The sequence below is a fragment of the Oncorhynchus gorbuscha genome, linkage group LG14 (genome assembly GCF_021184085.1).
Source record: "Oncorhynchus gorbuscha isolate QuinsamMale2020 ecotype Even-year linkage group LG14, OgorEven_v1.0, whole genome shotgun sequence".
NCBI classification, from domain to species: Eukaryota; Metazoa; Chordata; class Actinopteri; order Salmoniformes; family Salmonidae; genus Oncorhynchus; species Oncorhynchus gorbuscha.
In genome coordinates, this window is record NC_060186.1 from 32,036,713 (window position 1) to 32,062,404 (window position 25,692).

At 41.5% G+C, this 25,692-nt stretch overlaps 1 protein-coding gene across 1 annotated transcript in view; it reads right to left on the reverse strand.

Annotated features, from left to right (window-relative positions):
- Positions 1 to 3,521: 3,521 nt before the first annotated feature.
- Positions 3,522 to 25,692, reverse strand: part of LOC123994795 (beta-1,3-glucosyltransferase-like) — a 119,547-nt gene continuing 97,376 nt past the window's right edge. The window contains exons 12-15 of the mRNA XM_046297786.1: positions 13,146 to 13,245; positions 12,565 to 12,684; positions 6,462 to 6,606; positions 3,522 to 5,034 (exon numbers count right to left, since the gene is read on the reverse strand). Of these exons, the coding sequence (XP_046153742.1) occupies positions 4,867 to 5,034; positions 6,462 to 6,606; positions 12,565 to 12,684; positions 13,146 to 13,245 (533 nt within the window). The 3' untranslated portion in view covers positions 3,522 to 4,866. The remainder of the gene's footprint in view (positions 5,035 to 6,461; positions 6,607 to 12,564; positions 12,685 to 13,145; positions 13,246 to 25,692) is intronic.

Here is a 25,692-nt window from a genome sequence, read left to right on the forward strand (position 1 = left end):
TTAGAAAGGCAGGGCAGGATGGTTACGAAAGAGGAGGCTGAACAGACTGGTAAATAGGGGTTGCAACAATTTTGGCGGATCATTTTAGAAAGATAGGGTCCAGATTGTCTAGCCTGGCTGATTTGTAGGGGTCCAGATTCAGCAGCTCTTTCAGAACATCTGCTATCTGGATTTGGTTGAGGGAGAAATGGGGAGGTTTGGGCAAGTAGCTATGGGGTGTGCAGGGCTGATGACCAGGGTGGGGTAGCTTGGTGGATAGAAAAATGCTTATTGAAATTCTCGATTATTGTGGATTTCTCGGTGGTGACAGTGTTTCCTAGCGTCAGTGCAGTGGACAGCTGGGAGGTGCTCTTATTCTCCATGGACATTGTCCCGGAACTTTTTTGGAGTTTGCTACAGGATGCATATTTCTGTTTGAAAAAGCTAGCCTTATCTTTCCTAACTGCCCTGAAAAGTTGCATATCGCAGGGGCTATTCGATGCTAATGCAGTATGCCACAGGATGTTTTTGTGCTGGTCAAGGGCAGGCAGGTCTGGCTATATCTGTTCCTGTACAACAGTTTTTGCATGAGGCATTCCTATTTAAGCATGCTGAAATTATGTGAAAAAGCATTGTAGCTGGTCAAACACAATTTTTTCCAGAAGCTTCCTAAGGGTTGTAACAGGCTGATTGGTCGGCTATTTGAGCCAGTAAAGTGAGCTTTACTACTCTTAGGTAGCGGAATGACTTTAGCTTCCCTCCAGGCCTGAGGGGAAATGCTCTCTAGTAGTCATAAATTGAAGATATGGCAAATAGGAGTGGCAATATTGTCTGCTATTATCCACTGTAATTTTCCATCCAGATTGTCTGACCCCCATTGGCTTGTCATTGTTGATAGACAACAATTGTTTCACCTCTTAATTTCTTGTCTTTCATTATTTGGTCCATTATACTTGGATGTGTAGTGTCAGCGTTTGTTGCTGGCACGTAATCCCGAAGTTTGCTTATCTTGCCAATGAAAAAGTCATTAAAGTAGTTTGCAATATCAGTGTGCTTTGTGATGAATGAGCCATCTGATTCAATGAAGCGTTAGTAAAACTAAATGCATGCTTTTCAACCGTTCACTGCCTGCACCCACCTGCCCAGCTAGCATCACTACTCTGGACGCTTCTGACTTAGAATATGTGGACAACTACAAATACCTAGGTGTCTGGTTAGACTGTAAACTCTCCTCCCAGACTCACATAAAGCATCTCCAATTCAAAAATAAATCTAGAATCGGCTTCATATTTCGCAATAAAGCATCCTTCACTCATGCTGCCAAACATACCATCGTAAAACTGACCATCCTACCCATCCTTGACTTCGGCAATGTCATTTACAAAATAGCCTCCAACACTCTACTCAATAAACTGGATGCAATCTATCATAGTGCCATCCGTTTTGTCACCAAAGCCCTATATACAACCCACCACTGCGACCTGTACACGCTCATTGGCTGGCCCTCGCTTCATAGTCATGCCAAACCCACTGACTCCAGGTCATCGATAAGTCTCTGCTAGGTAAAGCCCCGCCTTATCTCAGCTCACTGCTCACCATAGCAGCACCCACCCATAGCACACACTCCAGCAGGTATATCTCACTGGTCACCCCCAAAGCCTCCTTTGGCAGCCTCTCCTACCAGTTCTCTGCTGTCAATGTCTGGAACGAACTGCAAAAATCACTGAAGCTGGAGACTCAAATCTCCTTCACTACCTTCAAGCACCAGCGGTCAGAGCAGCTCACAGATCACTGCACCTGTACATAGCCCATATCTCTACTTGCACACTCATTTTCTGCACATCTATCACTCAAGTGTTTAATTGCTATATTGTTCTTATTTTGCCACTATGGCCTATTTATTGCCTCACCTCCCTTATCCTACCTCATTTGCACACACTGTATATAGACTTTTTCTATTGTATTATTGACTGTTTGTTTATTCTATGTGTAACTCTGTGTTGTTGTTTGCACTGCTTTGCTTTATCTTGGCCAGGTCGCAGTTGTAAATGAGAACTTGTTTTCAACTAGCCTACCTGGTTAAATAAAGGTGAAATAAGAAGGACGCTCAACATGCACAGGACTTACACAAATGACTGATGATTGGCTGAGAGAAATTGATGATAAAATGATTGAGGGGGATGTCTTGTTAGACTTCAGTGCAGCTTTTGACATTATCGATCATAGTCTGCTACTGGAAAAACGTATGTTATGGCTTTACACCCCCTGTATAATGTGGATAAAGAGTTACTTGTCTAACAGAACACAGAGGGTGTTCTTTAATGGAATGCTTTCAAATATAATCCAGGTAGAATCAGGAATTCCCCAGGGCAGCTGTTTAGGCCCCTTGCTTTTTAAAATTTTTACTAACGACATGCCACTGACTTTGAGTAAAGCCAGAGTGTCCATGTACGTGAATAACTTAACACTATTACACGTCAGCTACTATAGCGAAAGAAATGACTGCAACACTCAAAGAGCTGCAGTTAGTTTCAGAGTGGGTGTAAGGCATAAGTTAGCCCTAAATATTTCTAAAACTAAAAGCATTATATTTGGAACATAACTCACTAAACCCAAAACCTCAACTAAAACTTGTAATAAATAATGTGGAAATGGAGTAAAGTGATGCTCTGCCTACTTAACAACACTATCAACAAGGCAGGGCCTACAGGCCCTAGTTTTGTTGCACCTTGACTACTGTTCAGTCGTGTTGTCAGGTGCCACAAAAAAGGACTTTGGAAAAGTGTAAATGGCTCAGAACAGGGCAGCACGGTTGGCTCTTGGATGTACATATTAATAATATGCATGTCAATCTCTCCTGTCTGAAAGTGGAGGAGAGATTGACTTCATCACAACTTCTGTCTAAACTACTGGCACACAGCTCAGGCACCCATGCATACCCCACATGACATGCCACAAGAGGTCTCTTCACAGTCCCCAAGTCCAGAACAGACTATGGGAGCTACCTAGAGCCATGACTACATGGAACTCTATTCCAAATCAAGTAACTGACACAAGCAGTAAAATTTGATTTAAAAAACAGATTAAAAAATAAACACATTATGGAACAGCGGGGACTGTGAAGCAACACAAACATTGGCACCAACACACACGCACGCACACGATAACATACGCACTATACATACACATGGATTTAGTACTGTAGATATGTGGTAGTGGTGGAGTAGGGTCCTGAGGGCACACAGTGTGTTGTGAAATCTGTGAATGTATTTTAATGTTTTTAAAATTGTATAAACTGCCTTCATGTTGCTCGACCCCAGGAAGAGTAGCTGCTGCTTTGGCAATTGAGCCGACATATATTCTCTGCTAACACGGGAACGTTACCTAACGCTGTAACACTGAACTTCCACGATACTGATTGATTAGAGCCCGACTATGACAAGGTATAATGAATTTAGAGTAATGAGAAAACTATCCCTTTAAGCTGCTTTAGTAAAACTGTCCAACAGAATGCAACTAAAAGACAATATAATTCATTGAAGTGCATTTAGCGAGTTTCACCACGTTAATTTATTCATAAGTATCCCAGACTACTCTGATAAATAGGGAAACAGAAGACCGAAGAGGACGCTCATTCTATGGAGGGCCGAGTGTCTACGGGTTTCTGCTCCTCCTTTGCACTTGATTGATGAATTAAGGTCATCAAATAGTAAGAAACTCCCCACATCTGGTTGTCTAGGGCTTAATTGAAAGGAAAGAAACAAACATCTGCAGACACTAGGCCCTCCATGGAAGGAGTTTGACACCCCTGATGTAAAGGGTTATTTTTAACATGTCGTATTGTTGTATTATTCACATCCGTTTCCCCATGCTGGGCCTGTGATAAGTATTCCATAAATAAAGTTACACAAGTTCAAACCGATCACTCATGAAGTTATGAAGTAATGTGAGGAAAGTTAGTATGGGTCCCCCCCCCAAGCACAGTGCAAGGCCCTTTGCTTTTACAGGTATCATATCAAAGCAATAATAAACCAAACATCTTGAGTCATTTCTCATAGCTTCTATTTGAAATTGCATTCAACAGTATTTGGTGTGTGTGATAATAGGGGCAATGAAAACACACACACGTTTTCATAGCACCTATTATTTACATTCACAATTAATAGTCATTAATTAATCCTGAAACCAAATGCCAGAAATAAAACTCCAATAAGACAGCGCAAACATATATTTTTAAGTAATAACACTTTGATATCAAAATAGTACACATTGTACAGCATGTAGTAATAATGTTGAGATATGTCCTTGAGAAAAAAAACACTTTTTCATTGTTCAACTTGGCAAGGAATAGATTATATCATATAAATATACACAGACAAGATCTGAACACACACTGACAGCCTCAACATGTAAATCAATTGAAACTGTGGCCGGGATTCAATACGTATAGCTGAGCGTTAAACAGCCGACAATAGGTCTTCCAAAGACGTTTTCCCCGGGGTTGGCCGAGATCGCATTCATGGTCAATGCTAGCATGTCGACTCAAGCATCATTTACCTTCGAATGTCCATTATATTGTGATGCTCTAACGCACCTTGGATTGAATCCTGGCCTCAGTCATGAATAAGTTCCCATATACACAGTCAGGGACAGGCTTGCATGAACCTTCCAAATCATATCTCCGCAAGATTCACAATATAGAAAACATTTACACCGATGGAGGAAACATGCTGACAATATGTTTGTCCATGACCACACACACACACACACACACACACACACACACACACACACACACACACACACACACACACACACACACACACACACACACACACACACACACACACACACACACACACACACACACACACAGTGTCTGAGTGACTATAACTCTTCCTTGGTGCTCTTGTTTAGTCCGTGTGGGCTTGTTGACACCGACTCATCTTTTAGCCACCTGTTGAAGACGGCGACGGGGTCGATGTTCCAGTGTTTGTGGAAAGAAATGGGCACCTGGTGGGCTAGGAAGTCTCTGGAGTAGTCTTCAGGTCGTGCCTGGAGGGACAGAACAATTATTTAAAAGTTAATATCGAGGTTATTGACTTGCATTGGTTGTGTCACAAATGCTAAAAAGTTTGCATTTGGAGACAAAACCAAACCATGGATTGCTCTTTCATTTTGTCCATAGACTGCTTACCAGTGGTGTAAAAAGTACACAATTGTCATACTTGAGTAAAAATATAGATAACTTAATAGAAAGTTACTCAAGTAAAAGTAAAAGTCACCCAATAAATACTACTTGAGTAAAAGTCTAAAAGTATTTTGTTATAAATATACTTAAGCATAAAAAATAAAAGTAAAAGTATAAATCATTTCACCATGTGTTCTCTTGATAAGTGCGTGAATTTCACAATTTTCCTGTTCTGCTAAGCACTCAAAATGTAACGGGTACTTTGGGTTGTCAGGAAAAATGTATTGAGTAAAAAGTACAATATTTCTGTAGGAATGTAGTGAAGCCACTGGACACCGCACTCCAGACTGTCGTACTACTCATAAACAGGGCTATTAAATACACTGGTACAATCAGAGATAATTTCATAAACAGGGCTATTAAATCAGAGAGAATTTCAAAGACTGGTATCTTCGTTACCAAGGCCTTGCTACAACAATCAATGTTGAACTGTGAAATGTTGGTATTATCAGGTTAGAATAATGGGTAAACAGTATTAGGTCTTAAGTAACTTATTAGATAAAGGTAATGGGTTAGGGTAGTTGGTATGAGGTAAGGATAATGGATCAAAAAAGGTATAAGGTAATGGCTGTCTCCCTCGGTGCGTTTTTGATCATCCAAACGTTGTTATGTCGTGCAGTGGATGTACGACATAACAGCTAATACATATTAAGGATTTGCTATCTGAAGGGTGTTCTCACTTGTATAAATTAAGTTCTATCTGCTTTGATTTGAATTTTTCAGAAAAAATAGCAGATAGCAGAAAGTGCTTATTTGTCAAATATGCCATAATCTGTGGTCGAGCATGCCTTCAATGTGGTTAACAAAATTGGATTTGGATATTTTCACTCCATAATACTTGTCATTTGGGTATAGAAAATCTTAGATAACATGTTGTGTATAAAGATGAACCAATTGCTTCATATTTTCTACAGTGCATGCCAGTGTGCAGCGTTCCTATTGGCGTGGAATCTTCTTCGTTGCAGTGTTCAGACAGTACGAACAGTATAGAGCTATGACAGAACATTCTGACATGCTAGACTTTTGTTTGGGACAATTTGTTGTTGTCGGGAGATCACAAGTGCAGTAAATCAGCTATTGTTGTCCTTGCGACACTGAGCGACTCTGGAGCTCCCATTTTTCGTGTACGACAATAATGATCATGAAAATAGTATGTGAAGCATGAATCGTGTCAATAAAATAAAACTGTGGGTTCCTGGCATAAGGGTAATGGGTAAGGTCAGTGTTTTACCTGGTGGAAGAGGGAGCTATGTGTGACAGGGAGCCCCAGAGCGTTGAGACACATCCCCAGCACCATGTCATCAGGGGCGTCATCACGGTAACACTTGCAGTCACTGGCCAGGAGCCTCACCACCGCGGCCCTACTGAACACCATCCTGACAGGACACAACACACACCCCAACACACATTAGCTTGGTGAGCATTCTGGCACAGAAAATGGTTGAGCCCCTAAGTGGACAATCCAATACATTATTATTATTATTATTATTATTATTAACGGCACACGTCAACATTACTACTCTGACCAACACAGTTCAGAGAAAACAAGGTGGATTGAACCTGTTAAAAAACATTATCCCACGTATGAATACAGCAATGTACACACAGTTAAGGGTAAACAAATATGTTTTGAGCAAAATAGTGGAGTTGGAGTAGGCCATTAAAGGAATTGATCTGATGGTGCCCTCTGTCATTGGCTTCCCCCCTTGCTTGAGGAACAATAGAGGAGCAATAGAGAACAGAAGAGACGCCCACCCCCCATTTTTGCCATGTCAGAGGACAACTGGACCACCTACTGAGTAAATCAGGTGATAAATGAGATGTAAAATAGACTGGAGTAGGACTTTAAAAGTTTGTGTTCAAAATGTCCAGTAAAGAGCGACCCTTAGCAGAGCAGTCTGGTTAATTTCACATGTACTGTACACACACATCCCACAAATAAGAATGAATGGCCTGATTGCAACGAAGATTCGGAACCTGCGGGTTACCTGCAAGTTGCCACTGGATTTCTTAACACGCTACTAAAACGGGAGACTACAAGGAGCTCCGAGCTAAAACAACTCTGGTTGCAATGAAAAAAAAGAACTCTGCAATAAACTACTACACCTGCTGATCTGACGCTGTTATGGTGTCAAACAAGCTTGATACTAGACAGTGAAAATTACATGGGAAATGGTCAGTCTGCCTTCACTTCCCGCCCCAATGAAAAATCATCCTATTAGGAACAAGGACATCGCAATATGAAAAAGATGAACGGAAGAATGTGACATATTACAACTGAAATAAAATGATCAGACTGGAAATGCCATTACGACGATTATAACTTTGCGAAAATAACGTTTTTGAAATCCAATTTTTTATTAATTAGCCGACCACATTGTAAATGAAAGTGATATTGATGTGTGTGATAGACAATACAAATATCATAAAATGAAACACTTGGCATCTGTTTCTTTGGATAACAACTTCCAAATAATAACAAATTACTCATCCTACCACATTTCCTTCCAATTCAGACATTGTTTCTTCAATAAAGTAGACTACAATAATGACTATTTTGTATAGTAGCCCTGTATGACATTATAAATGACTTAAATGTAAATGTAAAATAAAGGTTCACTATTGAGTTTTATCAAGTTGTTCTACAAATAGCTTAAAATAAATAATCTCCACTATCCTCACAATATAAGAATACAATATTATTTGATTCAAAATACGACACAATCACAATTTTGTTTCAAATATCAAATATGTAGCCTACAGCTCAGGAATATTTCCTTTTCCACTCTTGATAAGTAATGGGCATTTTCGATTCAGACAAGTAAAATCATTAATGGTTTACATAAATTGGAAAGGGTAGGCTACATTGCCATAGTAGATTTTCCGTGGTAAACAAGGACATTAAATACTTTATTTCAGTGTTACAGAACGATTGTCAAATCGATAAATCACCCTTAAAATTGCAAGTTCCGATGATGCTACCCACCAGAGGGCAAAATCATCTTGAAAAATGTTGGTTGCATTAAAGATAAAAGAGACATCCGGAAACCAGGCTTCCCATCCGAAACGGTGCATACATTATGACTAAATTTATGACAAACGTTTTTGTTCATATTGGTCTTAGCCAAGGTATTTTTTTGGCTGTTCGTGGACACAATTATTTTTCTTGAGGCAAGCTGAACTTTGGTAGCTAAAGTCTACGCCCCTTCGTCTGTGATCGGTCAACCGTAAGGATTCTTCAATTAAGTGTTTGTCATTCAGCGAGAGACGACTTGTTTTCATGCTAATTTCACTTGAGAAATACTGCCCCAAACATCTTAGTTAGATGTAAAATTGCGCAACTAAGACATCGGCAAATTCAGACTATTTTGAGGAAGTGTACTGGCAACGGTGTCTTGAGGGACAAACAGTAAGTTTGGTAAGTTGGTGGCGGATGATGGTTGCAACTGATATCAGCTGTAGGGTGATTTTAGCGCATATTGATGGTTTAACGCAGGGGTGTCAAACATACGATTTTTAAACTTTAACGAGATGATCTAGGTGGCCAATCGTGGTTGCAATTGGCCAATTTGACTACATTTATGTCGGTCGTATATTCTATTATATTGTTGTTATATTTTGCTCTAATAATCCAGTCAAATCCATGGCAATGATTTGAAGTGAGAATGCAAAATTACACCAGAAACTCATTACAGAGAAACAAGGCACAGGCCATTCAGAAAAAATACAAGTAATTGAAGATAAGTAGCTGTAGAGAAAACTGCAAACACGGGTTTTTGAGAGATTGCTAATGGATTTGTTCTAAATATAGTTCCTCCTGCAGTGTATACACAGTTCAACACCAACTCTACCACTACTACACTTCCTCTAAAACAGTGGTTCCCAACTCCGGTCCTCGAGTACCACCAAAAGCACACATTTTTGTTGTAGCCCTGGACAAACTCATTGAAGGCTTGATGATTAATTGACAAGTTGAATCAGGTGTGCTTGTCTGGGGATACAATAAAAACATGCACTGTTGGGGTAGAGGTCTTCATGGGTCCAAAAAAGTTGGACCCGTTCCGAAATGGATCCGTGGCTTTCCCACTCGACCCGATATGCATAAATGAAAAAAAAAAGAAACGGAGACCTGTTCCCGAAATGGACCCGAGGACAGAGAGACCCGTTCAGATCCGAGAGTAGAAATCAAAAGAGACCTTCGAATGCCAGAGCCATCAATAAACAAGCAATATTGGCCAAATGATCGACAGTTTATGTGTGCTTAAAAACTGTCTATAAAAATAAAGATTTGTTGTGTTTCGATGTGTAGCATATTAAAAACTTTATAGCCTATTGTTTTATTGTTTTATACTTTCCTAAAACAACAATTGTCCACCTCACGTTTCAGCTGTAAGAGATTTGAGCGGAAATGCATCAAGGTATTGCAAGCATATAGACCTATAGTTATACTGTATGATATAAAAATGTTCAAATATGAAGGAAGAGAAGCTTAGCCCTAGAGACAGAGAAAGATAGAGATATGCCAGGGCCATGTTTCCAACATGCATTTCTTTATCCTTGTGAAATAGGCTACTACTGCTATACAGATATTGGCATATAGAAGGAGGCTATTTTGAAACATTTTCTACCAGAATATTTTTGCATAAAGATCAGCATTATGTTGTTAGATTACAGGAGTAACTCGGGTAGGCCTGAAACAGTCTTCCTCACCTCAAGTTCAACTGACAGTTGGAGCGCCGGTGCCCACTTTCTTCATGTCATAGGCCTGCAGTAGGGTTATAGCCTAATAATAGCCATACCACACAAAACCGTCCCAAAAGTTTTCGTTTTTTATTTACTTCAATTGTTTTAGCCCCCTTTTCTCCCCAATTGTGATCTTGTCTCCTCGCTGCAACTCCCCAACGGGCTCGGGAGGCGAAGGTCGAGTCATGCGTCCTCTAAAACATGAATTGCCAAACAGCGCTTCTTAACACCCACCCGCCAGCCACACCAATGTGTTGAAGGAAACACCGTTCAACTTTTTTTTATTTAACTCGGCAAGTCAGTTAAGAACACATTCTTATTTACAGTGACAGCCTAGGAACAGTGGGTTAACTGCCTTATTCAGGGGCAGAACGACAGATTTTTACCTTTTCAGCTCGGGGATTCGATCTAGCAACCTTTCGGTTACTGGCCCAATGCTCTAACCACTAGGCTGGCTACCTGCCGCCCCAGGAAGAGTCCAAACTTTTTCCATTTAAGAATGATGTAGGCCACGGCGTTCTTGGGGAACCTTCCATGCTGCAGAAATGTTTAGTATTCTTCCCCAGGGCACCAAACATGACTTGGTTTTTGCTCTGACATGTACTGTCAACTGTGGGACCTATGTGCGTTTCCAAATCATGTCCAATCAATTGAATTTACCACAGGTGGACTCCAATCAAGTTGTCGAAACATCTTAAGGATGATCAATGGAAACAGGACGCACCTGTGCTCGAAATAGCAAAGGATCTGAATACTTCTAAATTTGAATTTTTTTAAATCTACAAAACATTTTTTGCTTTGTTATGGGGTATTGTGTATATGTTGATGAGGATTTTTAAAAATGTAATCCATTTTAGAATAAGGCTGTAACATTTACATTTACATTTACATTTAAGTCATTTAGCAGACGCTCTTATCCAGAGCGACTTACAAATTGGTGCATTCACCTTATGACATCCAGTAGAACAGTCACTTTACAATAGTGCATCTAAATCTTAAAGGGGGGGTGAGAAGGATTACTTATCCTATCCTAGGTATTCCTTAAAGAGGTGGGGTTTCAGGTGTCTCCGGAAGGTGGTGATTGACTCCGCTGTCCTGGCGTCGTGAGGGAGTTTGTTCCACCATTGGGGGGCCAGAGCAGCGAACAGTTTTGACTGGGCTGAGCGGGAACTGTACTTCCTCAGTGGTAGGGAGGCGTAACAAAATATGTCGAGAGGTCTGAGTACTTTCCGAATGCCCTGTGTAAGATTTCCTAAGCCTGTGTTAACCTTAGACCTTATCACATTGTAGGATTTTTAATGAATTTATTTGCTAATTATGGTGGAAAATAAGTACTTGTGAAGACTTTGACCTCTGTCATTGCCAATAAAGGGTATATAACAAAGTATTGAGATAAACTTTTGTTATTGACCAAATACATATTTTCCACCATAATTTGCAAATAAATTCATTAAAAAATCCTACAATGTGATTGTCTGTCATAGGTGAAGTGTACCTATGATGAAAATTACAGGCCTCACTCATCTTTTTAAGTGGGAGAACTTGCACAATTGGTGGCAGACTAAATACTTTTTTGCCCCAATCTATGCCTGCTGGAGCGCGTGCTACGGATGCTGCAATGGTGACTAGTGAGCTGAGATAAGGTGGGGCTTTACCTAGCAGAGACTTGTAGATGACCTGGAGCCATTGGGTTTGGCGACGAATATGAAGCGAGGCCCAGCCAACGAGGGCATACAGGTCACAGTTGTGGGTAGTATATGGGGCTTTGATGACAAAACGGATGGCACTGTGATAGACTGCATCCAGTTTGTTGAGTAGAGTGTTGGAGGCTATTTTGTAAATGACATCGCCAGAGTCAAGGATGGGTAGGATGGTCAGTTTTACGAGGGTATGTTTGGCAGCATGAGTGAAGGATGCTTTGTTGCGATTCCCCTTGTCAATTTCTTTTCACTATAATCTTTCTATTCTAACTTCCATTTGACCTAATTAAAAAAAGGCCTCCATCTGCGCAATCAAGAGTAGCCTATAGGCCAAGGCTCCTCTTACTCTCGCTCTCCTCAGCAGCAGGCGCACGTGAGGTGAGCGTCCGGGACCAATTTCAGTTGGACATAAGCTATACGTTTTATTGAGTTGCAGTTAGCTGACACAGACAAGCTTGCGCAGTTCTCATCACTTCACAGGTCCAATCAGGCCCAGTCGGCAAATCTATTTTAGTTGCACATAGAAGAGACATGTGACGGTCACATCAGATCTGACCCAGATCCGAGACAAAAGAAAGAATTTAGGACTTGGATCCGCTTGGGTCCCTGGACAGGTCTCGGAATTCTGGGTCTGTTGGAATCGTGAAAACCTCTAGTTGGGGGTCCTCGAGGATCGTAGTTGAGAACCAATGCTCTATAAAGATGGGTTCTGTTTCAATTAACATAAAATTCTGCATCCAAAATGTCTGTGTCAGAGATGCTAGCTGAGTCCCAAAAGGCACCCTATTCACTAGAGGATTAATACAGCATTTTTGACCAGGGCCATCAAAAGTACTGCACTATGTAGGGAATGGGGTGCCATTTGGGATGTAGAAGCTGTAAGTGACTCACCCCCCTCCTCCGGTGATGTAGCTGTAGCCTCCCTGGCCCAGCCCGTAGCCGTACCTCTCCCCTAGACACACCGGTTCAGAGGGGTTGTAACAGCTCAACAGCATCTGCAGTCTGGGCAGGCTGGGGAGGGCATACACTCACACTCATCAGGTACACATGCATGTACAAACAAACACGTGTGCATGCATGCACCATTCACGCATGCACACACACACATATATTCTCTCTCATCACACAATACTCACACAATACACACACATACACAGACACGTACAACCGGTAGGATATTCCTCATCAAAACCCCCCACTTAAATTTAGACTCCACTGCTCTCTACATCTGGTAACTTCCACACTAAATAAAAAAGAATCAGTTTGCTGACTGGTCCCTCAGGAGGCAGTCTTGAAGAGTTCTTACATTTTTTTTATTTGACAGTTTTTCACTGCATCAGGTGTTTTGGCATAAGTGAAGACACACATTTTGGAGGAACTATCACTCAGACACACCATCGGCCTTAGTGTCTGTGTGTGTGTGTGTGCGTATCTTTGTGTGTGTGTGTGTGTGTACATACTGACAGCTTTACCTGATGAGTGTGTCATCATCCACCACCAGCAGCCAGCTCGTCTTTGGCACCGCATCGCTGATATACCTCTCCAAGATGGCAAACGTCTTCCCACAATGACCTGTAGAACAACACACACAAAAGTACCGTTTCTTTTTCTGTATGACGCAAGATTGCATTAAAGGGCTGAATCTTAATTTGAGAACTAAAACTAGAATTTGAGATCTAGAACTAGAACCATTGACATCAATGCACAATTGAAGTTAATAATTGTGCACGTCGATCACAATTTAGGGTCGACTGTGGGATACAGTGCATTCGGAAAGTATTCAGACCCCTTCCCTTTTTCCACATGTTGTTAAAAGTTACAGCCTTATTCTAAAATAAGTTGAATAAAACATTTTCAGTAAACTACACACATTTTTGCAAATATAGAAAAAAATATCGGTCTGTGACAGTGGTGTGCAACTGGGTTATTTTCATTACTTTGCATAGATCCTTCATGATTTGTGACATGAACGGGGATCCCTGGTCGGTTTATCTCATTGGGGATGCCTACAGCATGACTAACTCATGTGCGATTCCCTCGATTCCCTTGGTGCGCAGGGGAATGGCTTCCGGGTACCTGGTGGCATAATCCAGAATAACCAGGATGTATTGGTGCCTTCCGTTGCTCTTGGGTAGAGGTCCCACCAGGATTGTGTCACAATCGGTTTGTGTGCGTCTCAGGCCCAGTCAATTTTTGTGACTCCAATCAATTTGAGTGGCTCTGTACATTAACTGAGTCGGACATTTTCTGAAATTACAATGCAACAATATGATATGTAGGTCCTTTAAATTAAGCTTTCTGCAATATTACACATATTGCCATGGGGTGGTGATACATCTTTGCAGTTTTAAAGTTAATTTCCTGCAATTCTACACATTTTGCCAAAACTTATGTCATGTTAATGAAATCGGAATGGGAGTGACTGACAAAATCAATGGGGGCCCCTGGGCACCTGCTCTGCATGCTCGGTTGGTATTCAGCCAATGATTACTAGATACCTGGCTCGACTAACTTTACCACCCAAAAATTATTAGCTGACATTTTTCTCAGTAAATTCATTGAGTGACTGTCAGTGACTGACATAATGAGAAAAATTACACCTTGTCTATTCTACCATTCTAACTTTCATCAGTAAGTTGAGACTCTGAGTTCTAAAAAATGTAATACAAATACTTTTAATGAGGGATACCTTGAGGAAATTGGATCTCTTTTGAATAAAAATGGATGGCCTTCCCTTCAATAATTATATTTTTTTACCTGACCCTCCCTGAACGCTTGAAAAAACAAACAAGTGACCCTGCCCTACACCAACAATAATAATTAAAACATATAGTGGATAGCAGAGAACACCCTAACTCCTAGGACAGACCAGAGCCTTAGATATGCACTTTTAGAAACTGTTCTGTCTTACAAGCATTACATGGCAACGTAGCAATTTTTTTTGCGTAGGGCTGCGGGCCAGAAGGTTGTGTGTTCTCAGACCGCAGAGGACAAGGGTAGGGTGAAAGATCTCCTTTGTACACTGAACAAAAAATATAAAAGAAACATGTCAATTGTTGGTCAAATGTTTCATGAGCTGAAATAAACGATCCCAGACATATTTCATATGCAGAAAAAGCTTAATTCTCTAATTTTGTGCACATCCCTGTTAGTGAGCATTTCTCCTTTGCCAAGATAATACATCAACCTGACAGGTGTGGCGTATCAAGAAGCTGATTAAACGGCATGATCATTACACACCTTGTGCTGGGGACAATAAAAGGCCACTTTAAAATGTGCAGTTTTGTCACACAACGCCACAGATGTTTCAAGTTTTGAGGGAGTGTGTAATTGGCATGTCGACTGCAGGAATGTCCACCAGAGCTGATGCCAGATAATTGAATGTGCAATGCTCTACCATAAGCCACCTCCAACATCGTTTTAGAGAATTTGGAAGTACGCCCAACCAGCCTCATAATCGCAGAGCCAGCCCAGGCCCTCCACATCGGGCTTCTTCACTTGCGGGATCGTCTGAGACCAGCCACCCGGAAAGCTGATAAATTCTGCACAAACTGTGAGAAACCGTTTCAGGGAAGCACATCTGTGTTTATCATTCTCACCAAGGTCTAGATCTGACTGCATTTTTGTGTCTTAACCGACTTCAGTGGGCAAATGCTTACCTTCGATGGTCACTGGCACGCTGGAGAAGTGTGCTCTTCACAGATGAATCCCAGTTTCAACTGTACCAGGCAGATGGCAAATGGCGTCGTGTGGGTGAGCAGTCTGCTGATGTCAACGATGTGAATAGAGTGCCCAATGGTGGCAGTGGGGTTATGGTGGGGCAGGCAAAAGCTACAGACAAAAACCATTGCATTTTATCGATGGGAATGTGAAAAACACAGAGATACCGTGATGAGATCCTGAGTCCAATTGTCGTACCATTCATCTGCCGCCATCATCTCATGTTTCAGCATGATAATGCACAGCCCCATGTCATAAGGATCTGTACACAATTTCTGGAAGCTGTAAATGTCCTAGTTCTTCCATGGCCTGCATGCTCACCAGACATGTCACCCATTGAGCATGTTTGGGATGCTCTGGATCGATGTGTACGACGGTGTGTTCCAGTTCCTGCCAATATCCAGCAACTTTGCACAACCATCGAAGTGGAGTGGGGCAACATTTCACAGGCCACAATTAACACACTGATAAACTCTATGTGAAGGAGATATCTCATGCTGCATGAGGCAAATGGTGGTCACAATAGATACGGACTGTTTTTCTGATCCACGCTTAAAACTTATTGTTTTAAGGTATGTGCGACCAACAGATGCATATCTGTATTCCCAGTCATGTGAATCTATAGATTAGGGCCTAATAAAGTGATCTCAATTGACTGATTACCTTATATGAACTGTAAAACCTTCGAAATCGGTGCATGTTGCGTTTATATTTTTGTTCAGTGTAATAAAGGCATTGCATGAATCTATCATCGTATTTGGGGATCCAAGAAGAAATATTATTTTATAAACACATTTCATGCAATTCTACATCCTTTTAAATGAATGGAGACAAGAATAATATTTTTGTTATACAACACCAGTGCATGTGAGCAGAGTAGATCGAGGAGGCGCGCATGCGTAATTTGGCTGGAGCGCTGAGAGGATTTTAAAAAGTTTGGAGTGTTGGCCCACTCTCCAGCTCCAATTTTGCTCTGCTACCACTTAACCATGAGCTCTGGGCATGCTCTATCCAGCCTATTTCGGTTCCTTTATCATTATTCTTTTAATTATCTCTAGTGTGTTGCATTTATTTAGCCTAACCCACTACTGGTAATGCAGATAGGGCTACCTCGGGCTGTGGCAGTCATGACATTTTGTCAGCCGGTGATTGTCAAGAAAATAACTGACATTAATTAACATAAATACATTTAGCATTTACTGGCTTCCACACATAGCCTACAAGCTACTGAGGCAGACCTTTGGAAAATATACATTTTTAAAAGTCTAATAAATCCATGTAATGTAGCCTTTATTTATTTTAGACAGGTAAGAAGAAAGTGTAGTCTATTTCAGAAGAACAGAATAGCATACTCAGAGTTGTCCTTTTGTTGGGTCCTGATCTGACTATGCCATATGGCTGTATGCTACACTTGTTTATTTAGCAGTTATTTAGCAGATAAGGTTTGCTTATTATTCTGCGTCATTATTTTATAGTATGTAGAATACAATTGAACAAAGCTGAATAAAATAAATATTTCTCCAAAACGATGAGGGAATGCGCACATGCGGCTATTCTGTCTTGAGCCGTTAACAAATAAACTATATGCTTAATTTAGAGTTATTTATGCAACTTTAATTGTGCTACAAACATTGGACTATACAGTGCATTCGGAAAATATTCAGACCCCTGGACTGTTCCACATTATGTTACATTAAAGCCTTATTCTAAAAAAATATATATATTTATTTTATTGCCTCATCAATCTACACACAATTCCCGATAATGACAAAGAAAAAACAGGTTTATAGAAATGTTTGCACACAAATTAAAAATGCTGAAATATTACATTTACATAAGTATTCAACAAATCAATCAATTAAATGTATTTATAAAGCCCTTTTCACATCAGTAGATGTCACAAAGTGCTATACAGAAACCCAGCCTAAAACCCCAAACAGCAAGCAATGCAGATGTAGAAGCACGGTGGCTAGTAAAAACTCCCTAGAAAAGCAGGAACCAAGGAAGAAATCTAGAGCGGAACCAGGCTCTGAGGGCAGGCCAGTCCCCCCCATATCCTCAGGCAGAAGAGTTGAAACTGGAGCAGCAGCACAACCACGTGGACTGGGGACAGCAAGGAGTCATCAGACCAGGTAGTCCTGAGGCATGGTCCTAGGGCTCAGGTCCTCCGGAATGGAGGAAGAAAGGGAGAGAGAGAAAATTAGAAGGAGTATACTTAAAATTCACACAGGACACCGGATAAGACAGGAGAATAACACCAGATAAGACTGAACCTAGCCCCCCGGCAAATAGACTACAGCACCATAGATACTGGAGGCTGAGACGGGGGGTTGGGAGACACTATGGCCCTGACCCTATATACTCAGTACTTTGTTGAAGCACCTATGGCAGTGATTACAGCCTCGAGTCTTCTTGGGTATGACGCTACAAGCTTGGCACACCTGTATTGGGGTGTTTCTCCCATTCGTCTCTGCAGATCCACAAAAGCTGTCAGGATAGATGGGGAGCGTCACTGCACAGCTCTTTTCAGGTCTCTCCAGACATGTTTAATGGGGTTCAAGTCCGGGCTCTGGCTGAGCCACTCAAAGACATTCAGACTTGTTCCATCGCCAACTTCTGCGTTGTCTTGGCTGTGTGCTTTAGGTCGTTGTCCTATTGAAAGGTGAACCTTCGCCCCAGTCTAAGGTCCTGAGGGCTCTGGAGCAGGTTTTCATCAAGGATCTCTCTGTAGTTTTTACCGTCCACCTATCCCTCAATCCTGACTAATCTCCCACTCCCTGCCATCATCCCCACAGCATGATGCTGCCACCACCATTCTTCACCGTAGGGATGGTGCCAGGTTTCCTCCAGACAGGACGCTTGGCATTCAGGCCAAAGAGTTCAATCTTGGTTTCTTGCTTCTCATGGTCTGAGAGTCCTTTAGGTGCCTTATGGCAAACTCCAAGAAGACTGTCATGTGCCTTTAATTGAGAAGTGGCTTTCGTCTGACCACTCTATCATAAATACCTGATTGGTGGAGTGCTGCAGAAATGGTTGTCCTTCTGGTTGTACTTTTCCCATCTCCACAAAGGAACTCTGGAGCTCTGTCAGAGTGACCATCAGGTTTCTGGTCACCTCCCCGACCAAGGTCCTTCTCCCTCGATTGGTCAGTTTGGCCGGGCGGGCAGCATTAGGAAGAGTCTTGGAGGTTATAAACTGCTTCCATTTAAGAATGATGGAGACCACTGTGTTCTTGGGGAACTTCAATGCTGCAGAATTATTTTGGTACCCTTCCCCAGATCTGTGCCTTGACACATTCCTGTCTCTGCGCTCTACGGACAAATCCTTTGACCTCATGGTTTGGTTTTTGCTTTACGACAGGAGTCCAATGAAGTTGTAGAAACATCTCAAGGATGATCAATGGAAACAGGATGCACCTGAGCTCAATTTCGAGTCTCATAGCAAAGGGTCTGAATACTTATGTAAATAATGTGTCTTTAAATTTTTATGCATTTTCCAGAAATTCCCAAAAATGTTTTTTTGCTTTGTCATTATGTGGTATTGTGTGTAGATTGATGATGACATCTTATTATTGAATCAATTTTAAGAATAAGGCTGTAACGTAACAAAATGTGGAAAAAGTCAAGGGGTCTGAATCCTTTCCAAATGCACTGTATGTTTATATTTTAATACATTCTAAAGCTGCATGGTGGGACTCTAATGATGTTTTGAAAAACGTTGCATGAAAGGCATGAGCTCTGATTTGTTACTTGTTGAAGCTGCACACACTTCATCAGTCTCTCATTAACAATCAAACAATCAAATCACTGTCAAACGCTCCCGAAAACATTTCAGCGAGCAGGCCTTTCTAAGAGACCTGGCCCGGGTACCCTGGAAGGATACTGTCCTCATCCCGTCAGTAGAGGATGCCTGGTTGCTCTTTAAAGTGCATTCCTCATCTTCTTAAATAAGCATGCCGATTCAAAAAAATGTAGAACTAAGAACAGATATAGCCCTTGGTTTAACCCAGACTTGACTGCCCTTGACCAGCACAAAAACATCCTGTGGCGTTCTGCATTAGCATCAAATAGCCCCCGCGATATGCAACTTTCCAGGGAAGTCAGGAACCAATATACTCAGTCAGTTAGGAAATTTGGAAATTAGTTAGGAAATTTGTATCCTGTAGCACCAATTCCAAAAAGTTATGCGACACTAAAGTCCATGGAGAATAAGAGCACCTCCTCACAGCTTCCCACTGCACTGATAGGAAATACTGTCACCACCGCTAAATCCACAATAATCGAGAATTTCAATAAGCATTTTGCTATGGCTGGCCATGCTTTCCACCTGGCTACCCCTGACCTGGCCAACATTTCAGTATCCCCTGCAGCAACTTTCCCAAGCCCCACCCCCCCTTCACCCAAATCCAGACCGCTGATGTACTGAAAGTTATGAAAAATATGGATCCCTACAAATCAACTGGGCTAGACAATCTGGACCCTATCTTTCTAAAATTATCCGCCAAAATTCTTGCAACCCCTATTACTAGACTGTTCAACCTTTCTTTCGTATCATCTGAGATCCCCAAAGATTGGAAAGCTGCCGAGGTCATCCCCCTCTTCAGAGGGGGAGACACTCTAGACCCAAACTGTTTCAGACCTATATTCATCCTGCCCTGCTTTTCTAAAATCTTCAAAAGCCAAGTTAACATACAGATCCCCGACCATTTCAAATCCCACGGTACATTCTCCACTATGCAATCTGGTTTCCGAGCTGATCATGGGTGCACCTCAGTCACACTCAAGTTCCTAAACGATATCATAACCGCCTTCGATAAAAGACAGCCTTCATCGACCTGGCCAAGGCGCTCTACCCCGATAATCACAGGAATCTTATCGGCAGACTCAATAGCCTTGGCTTCTCAACTACTTCTCAGATAGAGTTCAGTGTGTCAAATCAGAGGGCCTGTTGTCCGGACCTCTGGCAATCTCTATGGGGGTGCCACAGGGATCAATTATCTCACAGGGACTCTTTTCCCTGTATATATCGATGATGTCGCTCTTGCTACTGGTGATTCGCTGATCCACCTCTATGCAGACGACACCATTCTGTATACATCTGGCCCTTCTTTGGACACTATGCTAACAAACCTCCAAACAAGCTTCAGTGCCATACAACATTCCTTTGGTGGCCTCCAACTGCTTTTAAATCCTAGTAAAACTAAGTGCATTATCTTCGACCAATTGCTGTCCGCACCCTCCCGCCCAACTAGCATCACTACTCTGGACGGTTCTGACTTAGAATATGAGGACATCTACAAATTGGGGCGGCAGCGTAGCCTAGTGGTTAGAGCGTTGGACTAGTAACCGGAAGGTTGCGAGTTCAAACCCCTGAGCTGACAAGGTACAAATCTGTCGTTCTGCCCCTGAACAGGCAGTTAACCCGCTGTTCCCAGGCCGTCATTGAAAATAAGAATGTGTTCTTAACTGACTTGCCTGGTTAAATAAGGGTAAAAAAAAAATATATAAAAAAAAAATACCTAGATGTCTGGTTAGACTGTAAACTCTCCTTCCAGGCTCACATTAAGCCTCTCCAATCCAAAATTAAATCTAGAATCGCTTCCTATTTCGCAACAAAGCCTCCTTCACTCATGCTGCCAAACATACCCTTGTAAAACTGACTATCCTACCCTACCTATCCTTGACTTCGGCGATGTCATTTACAAAATAGCCTCCAACTACTCAGCCAACTGGATGTAGTCTATCACATTGCCATCCATTTTGTCACCAAAGCCCCATATACTACCCACCACTGTGACCTGTATGCTCTCGTTGGCTGGCCCTCACTTCATATTCGTTGGCAAACCCACTGGCTCCAGGTCGTCTATAAGCCTTTGCTCGGTAAAGCCCCTCCTTAACTGAAGCTGGAGTCTTATCTTCCTCGCTAACTTTAAACATCAGCTGTCAGAGCAGCTTACCGATCACTGTACACAGCCCATCTGTAAATAGCACACCCGACTACCTCATCCCCATATTGTTACTTATCCTCTTGCTCTTTTGCTCCCCAGTATCTCCACTTGCACATCATCATCTGCACATCCCTCACTCCAGTGTTAATACTAAATTGTAATTATTTTGCCTCTAATGGCCTATTTATTGCCTTGCCTCTCAACTCCTCTACATTTTCACAATGTACATAGATTTTTCTATTGTGTTATTGACTGTACGTTTGTTTATGTGTAACTCTGTGCTGTTGTTTTTGTCGCACTGCTTTGCTTCATCTTGGCCAGGTTGCAGTTGAAAATGAGAACTTGTTCTCAACTGGCCTACCCGGTTAAATAAAAGGTGAAAAAAATATATAAAAAATATTGTCCAGCACTTGATAATACTCGCACCAACCCTTGAACATCCTGCCGGCATCCCTTGTGTGGCCCTAATGCCCCCTGAAAATCTATGTCTTTTGTGGCCAAAGTGGATGTTTTGCCCTTGGGCTGAATATAATAATTATAATTCCCTTCCGGCTACCGTGCTCCGAAGCACATCTCACTCACATGGCTCTCTCCAATATCTCAATTCTTATTAGCTAATACCCGTCACGTGGGTCCTTCTCACATATATTTCAGCTAAGAAGTAGGCTACAAGTGAATGTCAGACACTCTTATCGAATTCCGAGATGCATACAGAAGGCGTAGGCCAAACGAACAACAAAAGCACTAGCCTATGTCAATCTACTAGTACAAAAGTTGACCTATTCTATTGGTCAACTTGTCCTTCTGAAGAAGAAATAAATATTCCAAAACGTACTCTGGGAGTTGGATGCGATAGATCACAAATGAATACAACTACTCGCATCAAAAAAGCAATGAGGCTGATGCAACAGATCAGAATGTTTAGCTTTAAATGTTGATAAACTATTAAGCTATTTCGTCTCATTATAAGAGCAGTAATGAGCACGTGGCACTAGGCTATAAGCGCCAATGTTCCAAAATGCAATCAATTAGCGTAAAAACACTGTTCTTAAAAATGATGGCAAATGTGCTAAGTTATTTGGCCACTTTAGTTGTGATACAAACCTTATCAAAACATATAGGCTTATGGGCTAAGCTACATGAGGTGTGCGACTATGATTTTAAAAAGTAGCAAAAAAATAGGCATGCCGTGTTTCTTGCCTTACTGCACAAGCTGGGCATCATTGATAATACATCATTCACAAGTTATAGGCTAATATTGTCACACAGAGTATTCTTAATTTAATTTTGTCTTTACATAAACTACATAATATGTGTGAAATTAGTTTTGATTTATAATGAACCATTATCGTGCACATGTCTCAGCACAGGGGCATGGGAAAAAATACATGTCATCTATGCATTTAAATAGCGAATGGAGGAGGCTTTTCCCGTGGTTCATTTTCATGCCAGCCAGGTAGGCTATACCCCTGTCGTAAAGTGAAGCAACGTGCTTAACATTAGGAAAGTTGAGAAATAAATATAGTAGGCGTAGCCTAAAAGCTGATGGGGTCCTCCTCTTTTTAATAGAGGCCATCAAAACTCTTTTCTCATGCAATTGCATAGCCTATAGAAATGTTTTGGAACATGAGCTCATGGGATCTCATGAAGTGTTTGATTAGATTTTTGATTAAATTTTGCATTGATGTCAGAGGGACAATGAAGTGCTGAGTACCAGGCAGTTAGCAAGTTTTGTAGGCTGCTAATGACCATCAGCAGCATCAGTGCTTGGAGAAGCCTAATTACCGTGACTAAACAGTTACGTGGAATTTGACTGCCAGTGTGGCGGTAATATGGTCACCGTAACAGCCCAAGGCCTACCTCTGAGCCTACCTCTTAGTAGCGAGTGGTGCAGCGGTCTAAGGCACTGCATCATAAGTCTTTGAGGCATCACTACAGATCTGGGTTTGATCCAAGGCTGTGTCACAGCCGGCCGTGAACGGGAGACCCATGATGCAACGCACAATTGGCACAGCATCGTCCGGGTTAGGGGAGGGTTTAGCCGGCCGGGATATCCGTGTCCCATCACGCTCTAGCTGACCTCGGTCACCAGCTGGATGGCGTTTCCTCCGACACATTGGTTCCAGGTTAAGCAAGCAGCGTGTCAAGAAGCAGTGCGGTTTGGCAGGGTCGTGTTTCAGAGGACGCATGACTCTCGGCCTTTGCCTCTCCCGAGTCCGTAGGGGAGTTACAGCGATGGGAAAAGACTAACTACCAATTGGATATCATGAAATTGGAGGGAAAAAAAGGGTACAAGTACAAAACATTTTAAAATTAAATAAAGGTTGAATTTAAATGAAGACTGTTTAAATGAATTAAGCCTTCTTGAATTAGCCTACTTTCAGCACCAATCTCCAGTTGAAGTTTACCTCCGTTCCTCAAAATGTTCACGCTCTTCCTCTCAAACTTAACAGGACATCAGCACACACTGATATAATTGTTATTGGGATAGCCTATCCATCATGAATGGGATAGCCTATTCATTAGTGTGTATGCAGTGTTGTCTTATTTTATTAACACCATCCCAGCAGCGCAAAACTCAGGAAGGAAGTACATTTCCGCATAAATAAAACTTGCACTTTGTATAGCCTAGGCCTATATCCAATAGTATATCCAATAGTATAGCTGTAGGTTATAGATCATTTGATTGAAACCACAGGTGCACATGATATTGGGGTGGCAGGGTAGCCTAGTGGTTAGAGAGTTGGACTAGTAACCGGAAGGTTGCAAGTTCAAACCCCCGAGCTGACAAGGTTTAAATCTGCTGTTCTGACCCTGAACAGGCAGATAAACCCACTGTTCCTAGGCCGTCTTTGAAAATAAGAATTTATTCTTAACTGACTTACCTAGCTAAATAAAGGTAAAAACAAAATGTGCAGAGAATGAGGGGTAGAATCTGGCAATATAGGAATTTAACCCGTTGCGACTCTAGGGGCAGTATTTTCATTTTTGGAGAAAAAAAAACGTTCCCGTTTTAAACGGGATATTTTATCAGGACAAGATTCTAGAATATGCATATAATTGACAGCTTTGGATAGAAAACACTAACGTTTCCAAAACTGTAAAGATATTGTCTGTGAGTATAACAGAACTGATGATGCAGGCGAAAGCCTGAGAAAAATCCAATCCGGAAGTGCCCCATATTTTGAAAGCGCTGCGTTCCAATGAGTCCCTATTGAGCTGTGAATGTGTCAACCAGTTTACGCTTTCTACGTATTCCCTAAGGTGTCTACAGCATTGTGACGTAGTTTTACGCATTTATGTTGAAGAATAGCTGTAGGCGGCTACATTGCGTAAATGGTCACCTGATGGCTCCCAGGGTGACTCTCGCGTAAAATACAGGAGGAAGCCATTACTCCAATCGGTCCTACTGAAAAATGAATTGCTCTGACGGATATATTATCGAATAGATATTTGAAAAACACCTTGAGGATTGATTATAAACAACGTTTGCCATGTTTCTGTCGATATTATGGAGCTAATTTGGAATATTTTTCTTAAATCGATTAGAAATTTCATGACTTTTCCCTAGACTAGATAAAAATTGAAAAATAATGACCCTCCCACATTTTTGTCCAGGTCCCAGTTCTGAAAATGTCTAACAGTCCCTAAGCAACTATTTATGTCGCTTATGCCTGGAGCCTGCACTGGATACCAATACCAGGTTAAGTATTACAATACTAGATACCAAAATTATAAAAATTCTAGCATTGATGTAGACAGACTCACTGTAGGGCTCCCGAGTGGAGCAGCATCTCAGTGCTAGAGGCGTCACTATAGACCCTGGTTCGACCCTGGTTCGATTCCAGGCTGTATCACAACCGGCCGTGATTGGAGTCCCATAGGGCGGAGCACAATTGGCCCAGAGTCGTCCGGGTTAGGGTTTGGCCAGGGTAGGCAGTCATTGTAAATAAGAATTTGGTCTTAACTGACTTGCCTTGTTAAATAAAGGTTAAAACAAATAAAACAATAACTGTAGATAGTGGTGGCACTACTTCTATTGTTAAAATCAGAGAAACCAATAATGAGATGGAGACATTAGACTAAAATCCTTCTGCAAAACCATAAATGAGACTCATACAAAGTAATTTTACAATTACATCTCAACTGTTTTAAATGTTATTTGATACAAATCAGCATAAAATTGCTAATCCTAATGCCATAATATTGGGTCAAATTACATCAAAGTTCAAATAGGGTGCTACCATTTTAAGGCCAGCATCACGCCCAAATATAGATTTTTTTCTCTTACTCATATCACAATCAACTTTAACCATTTGAATGTGGACACAAATGAAATAGTTTGATTTTCG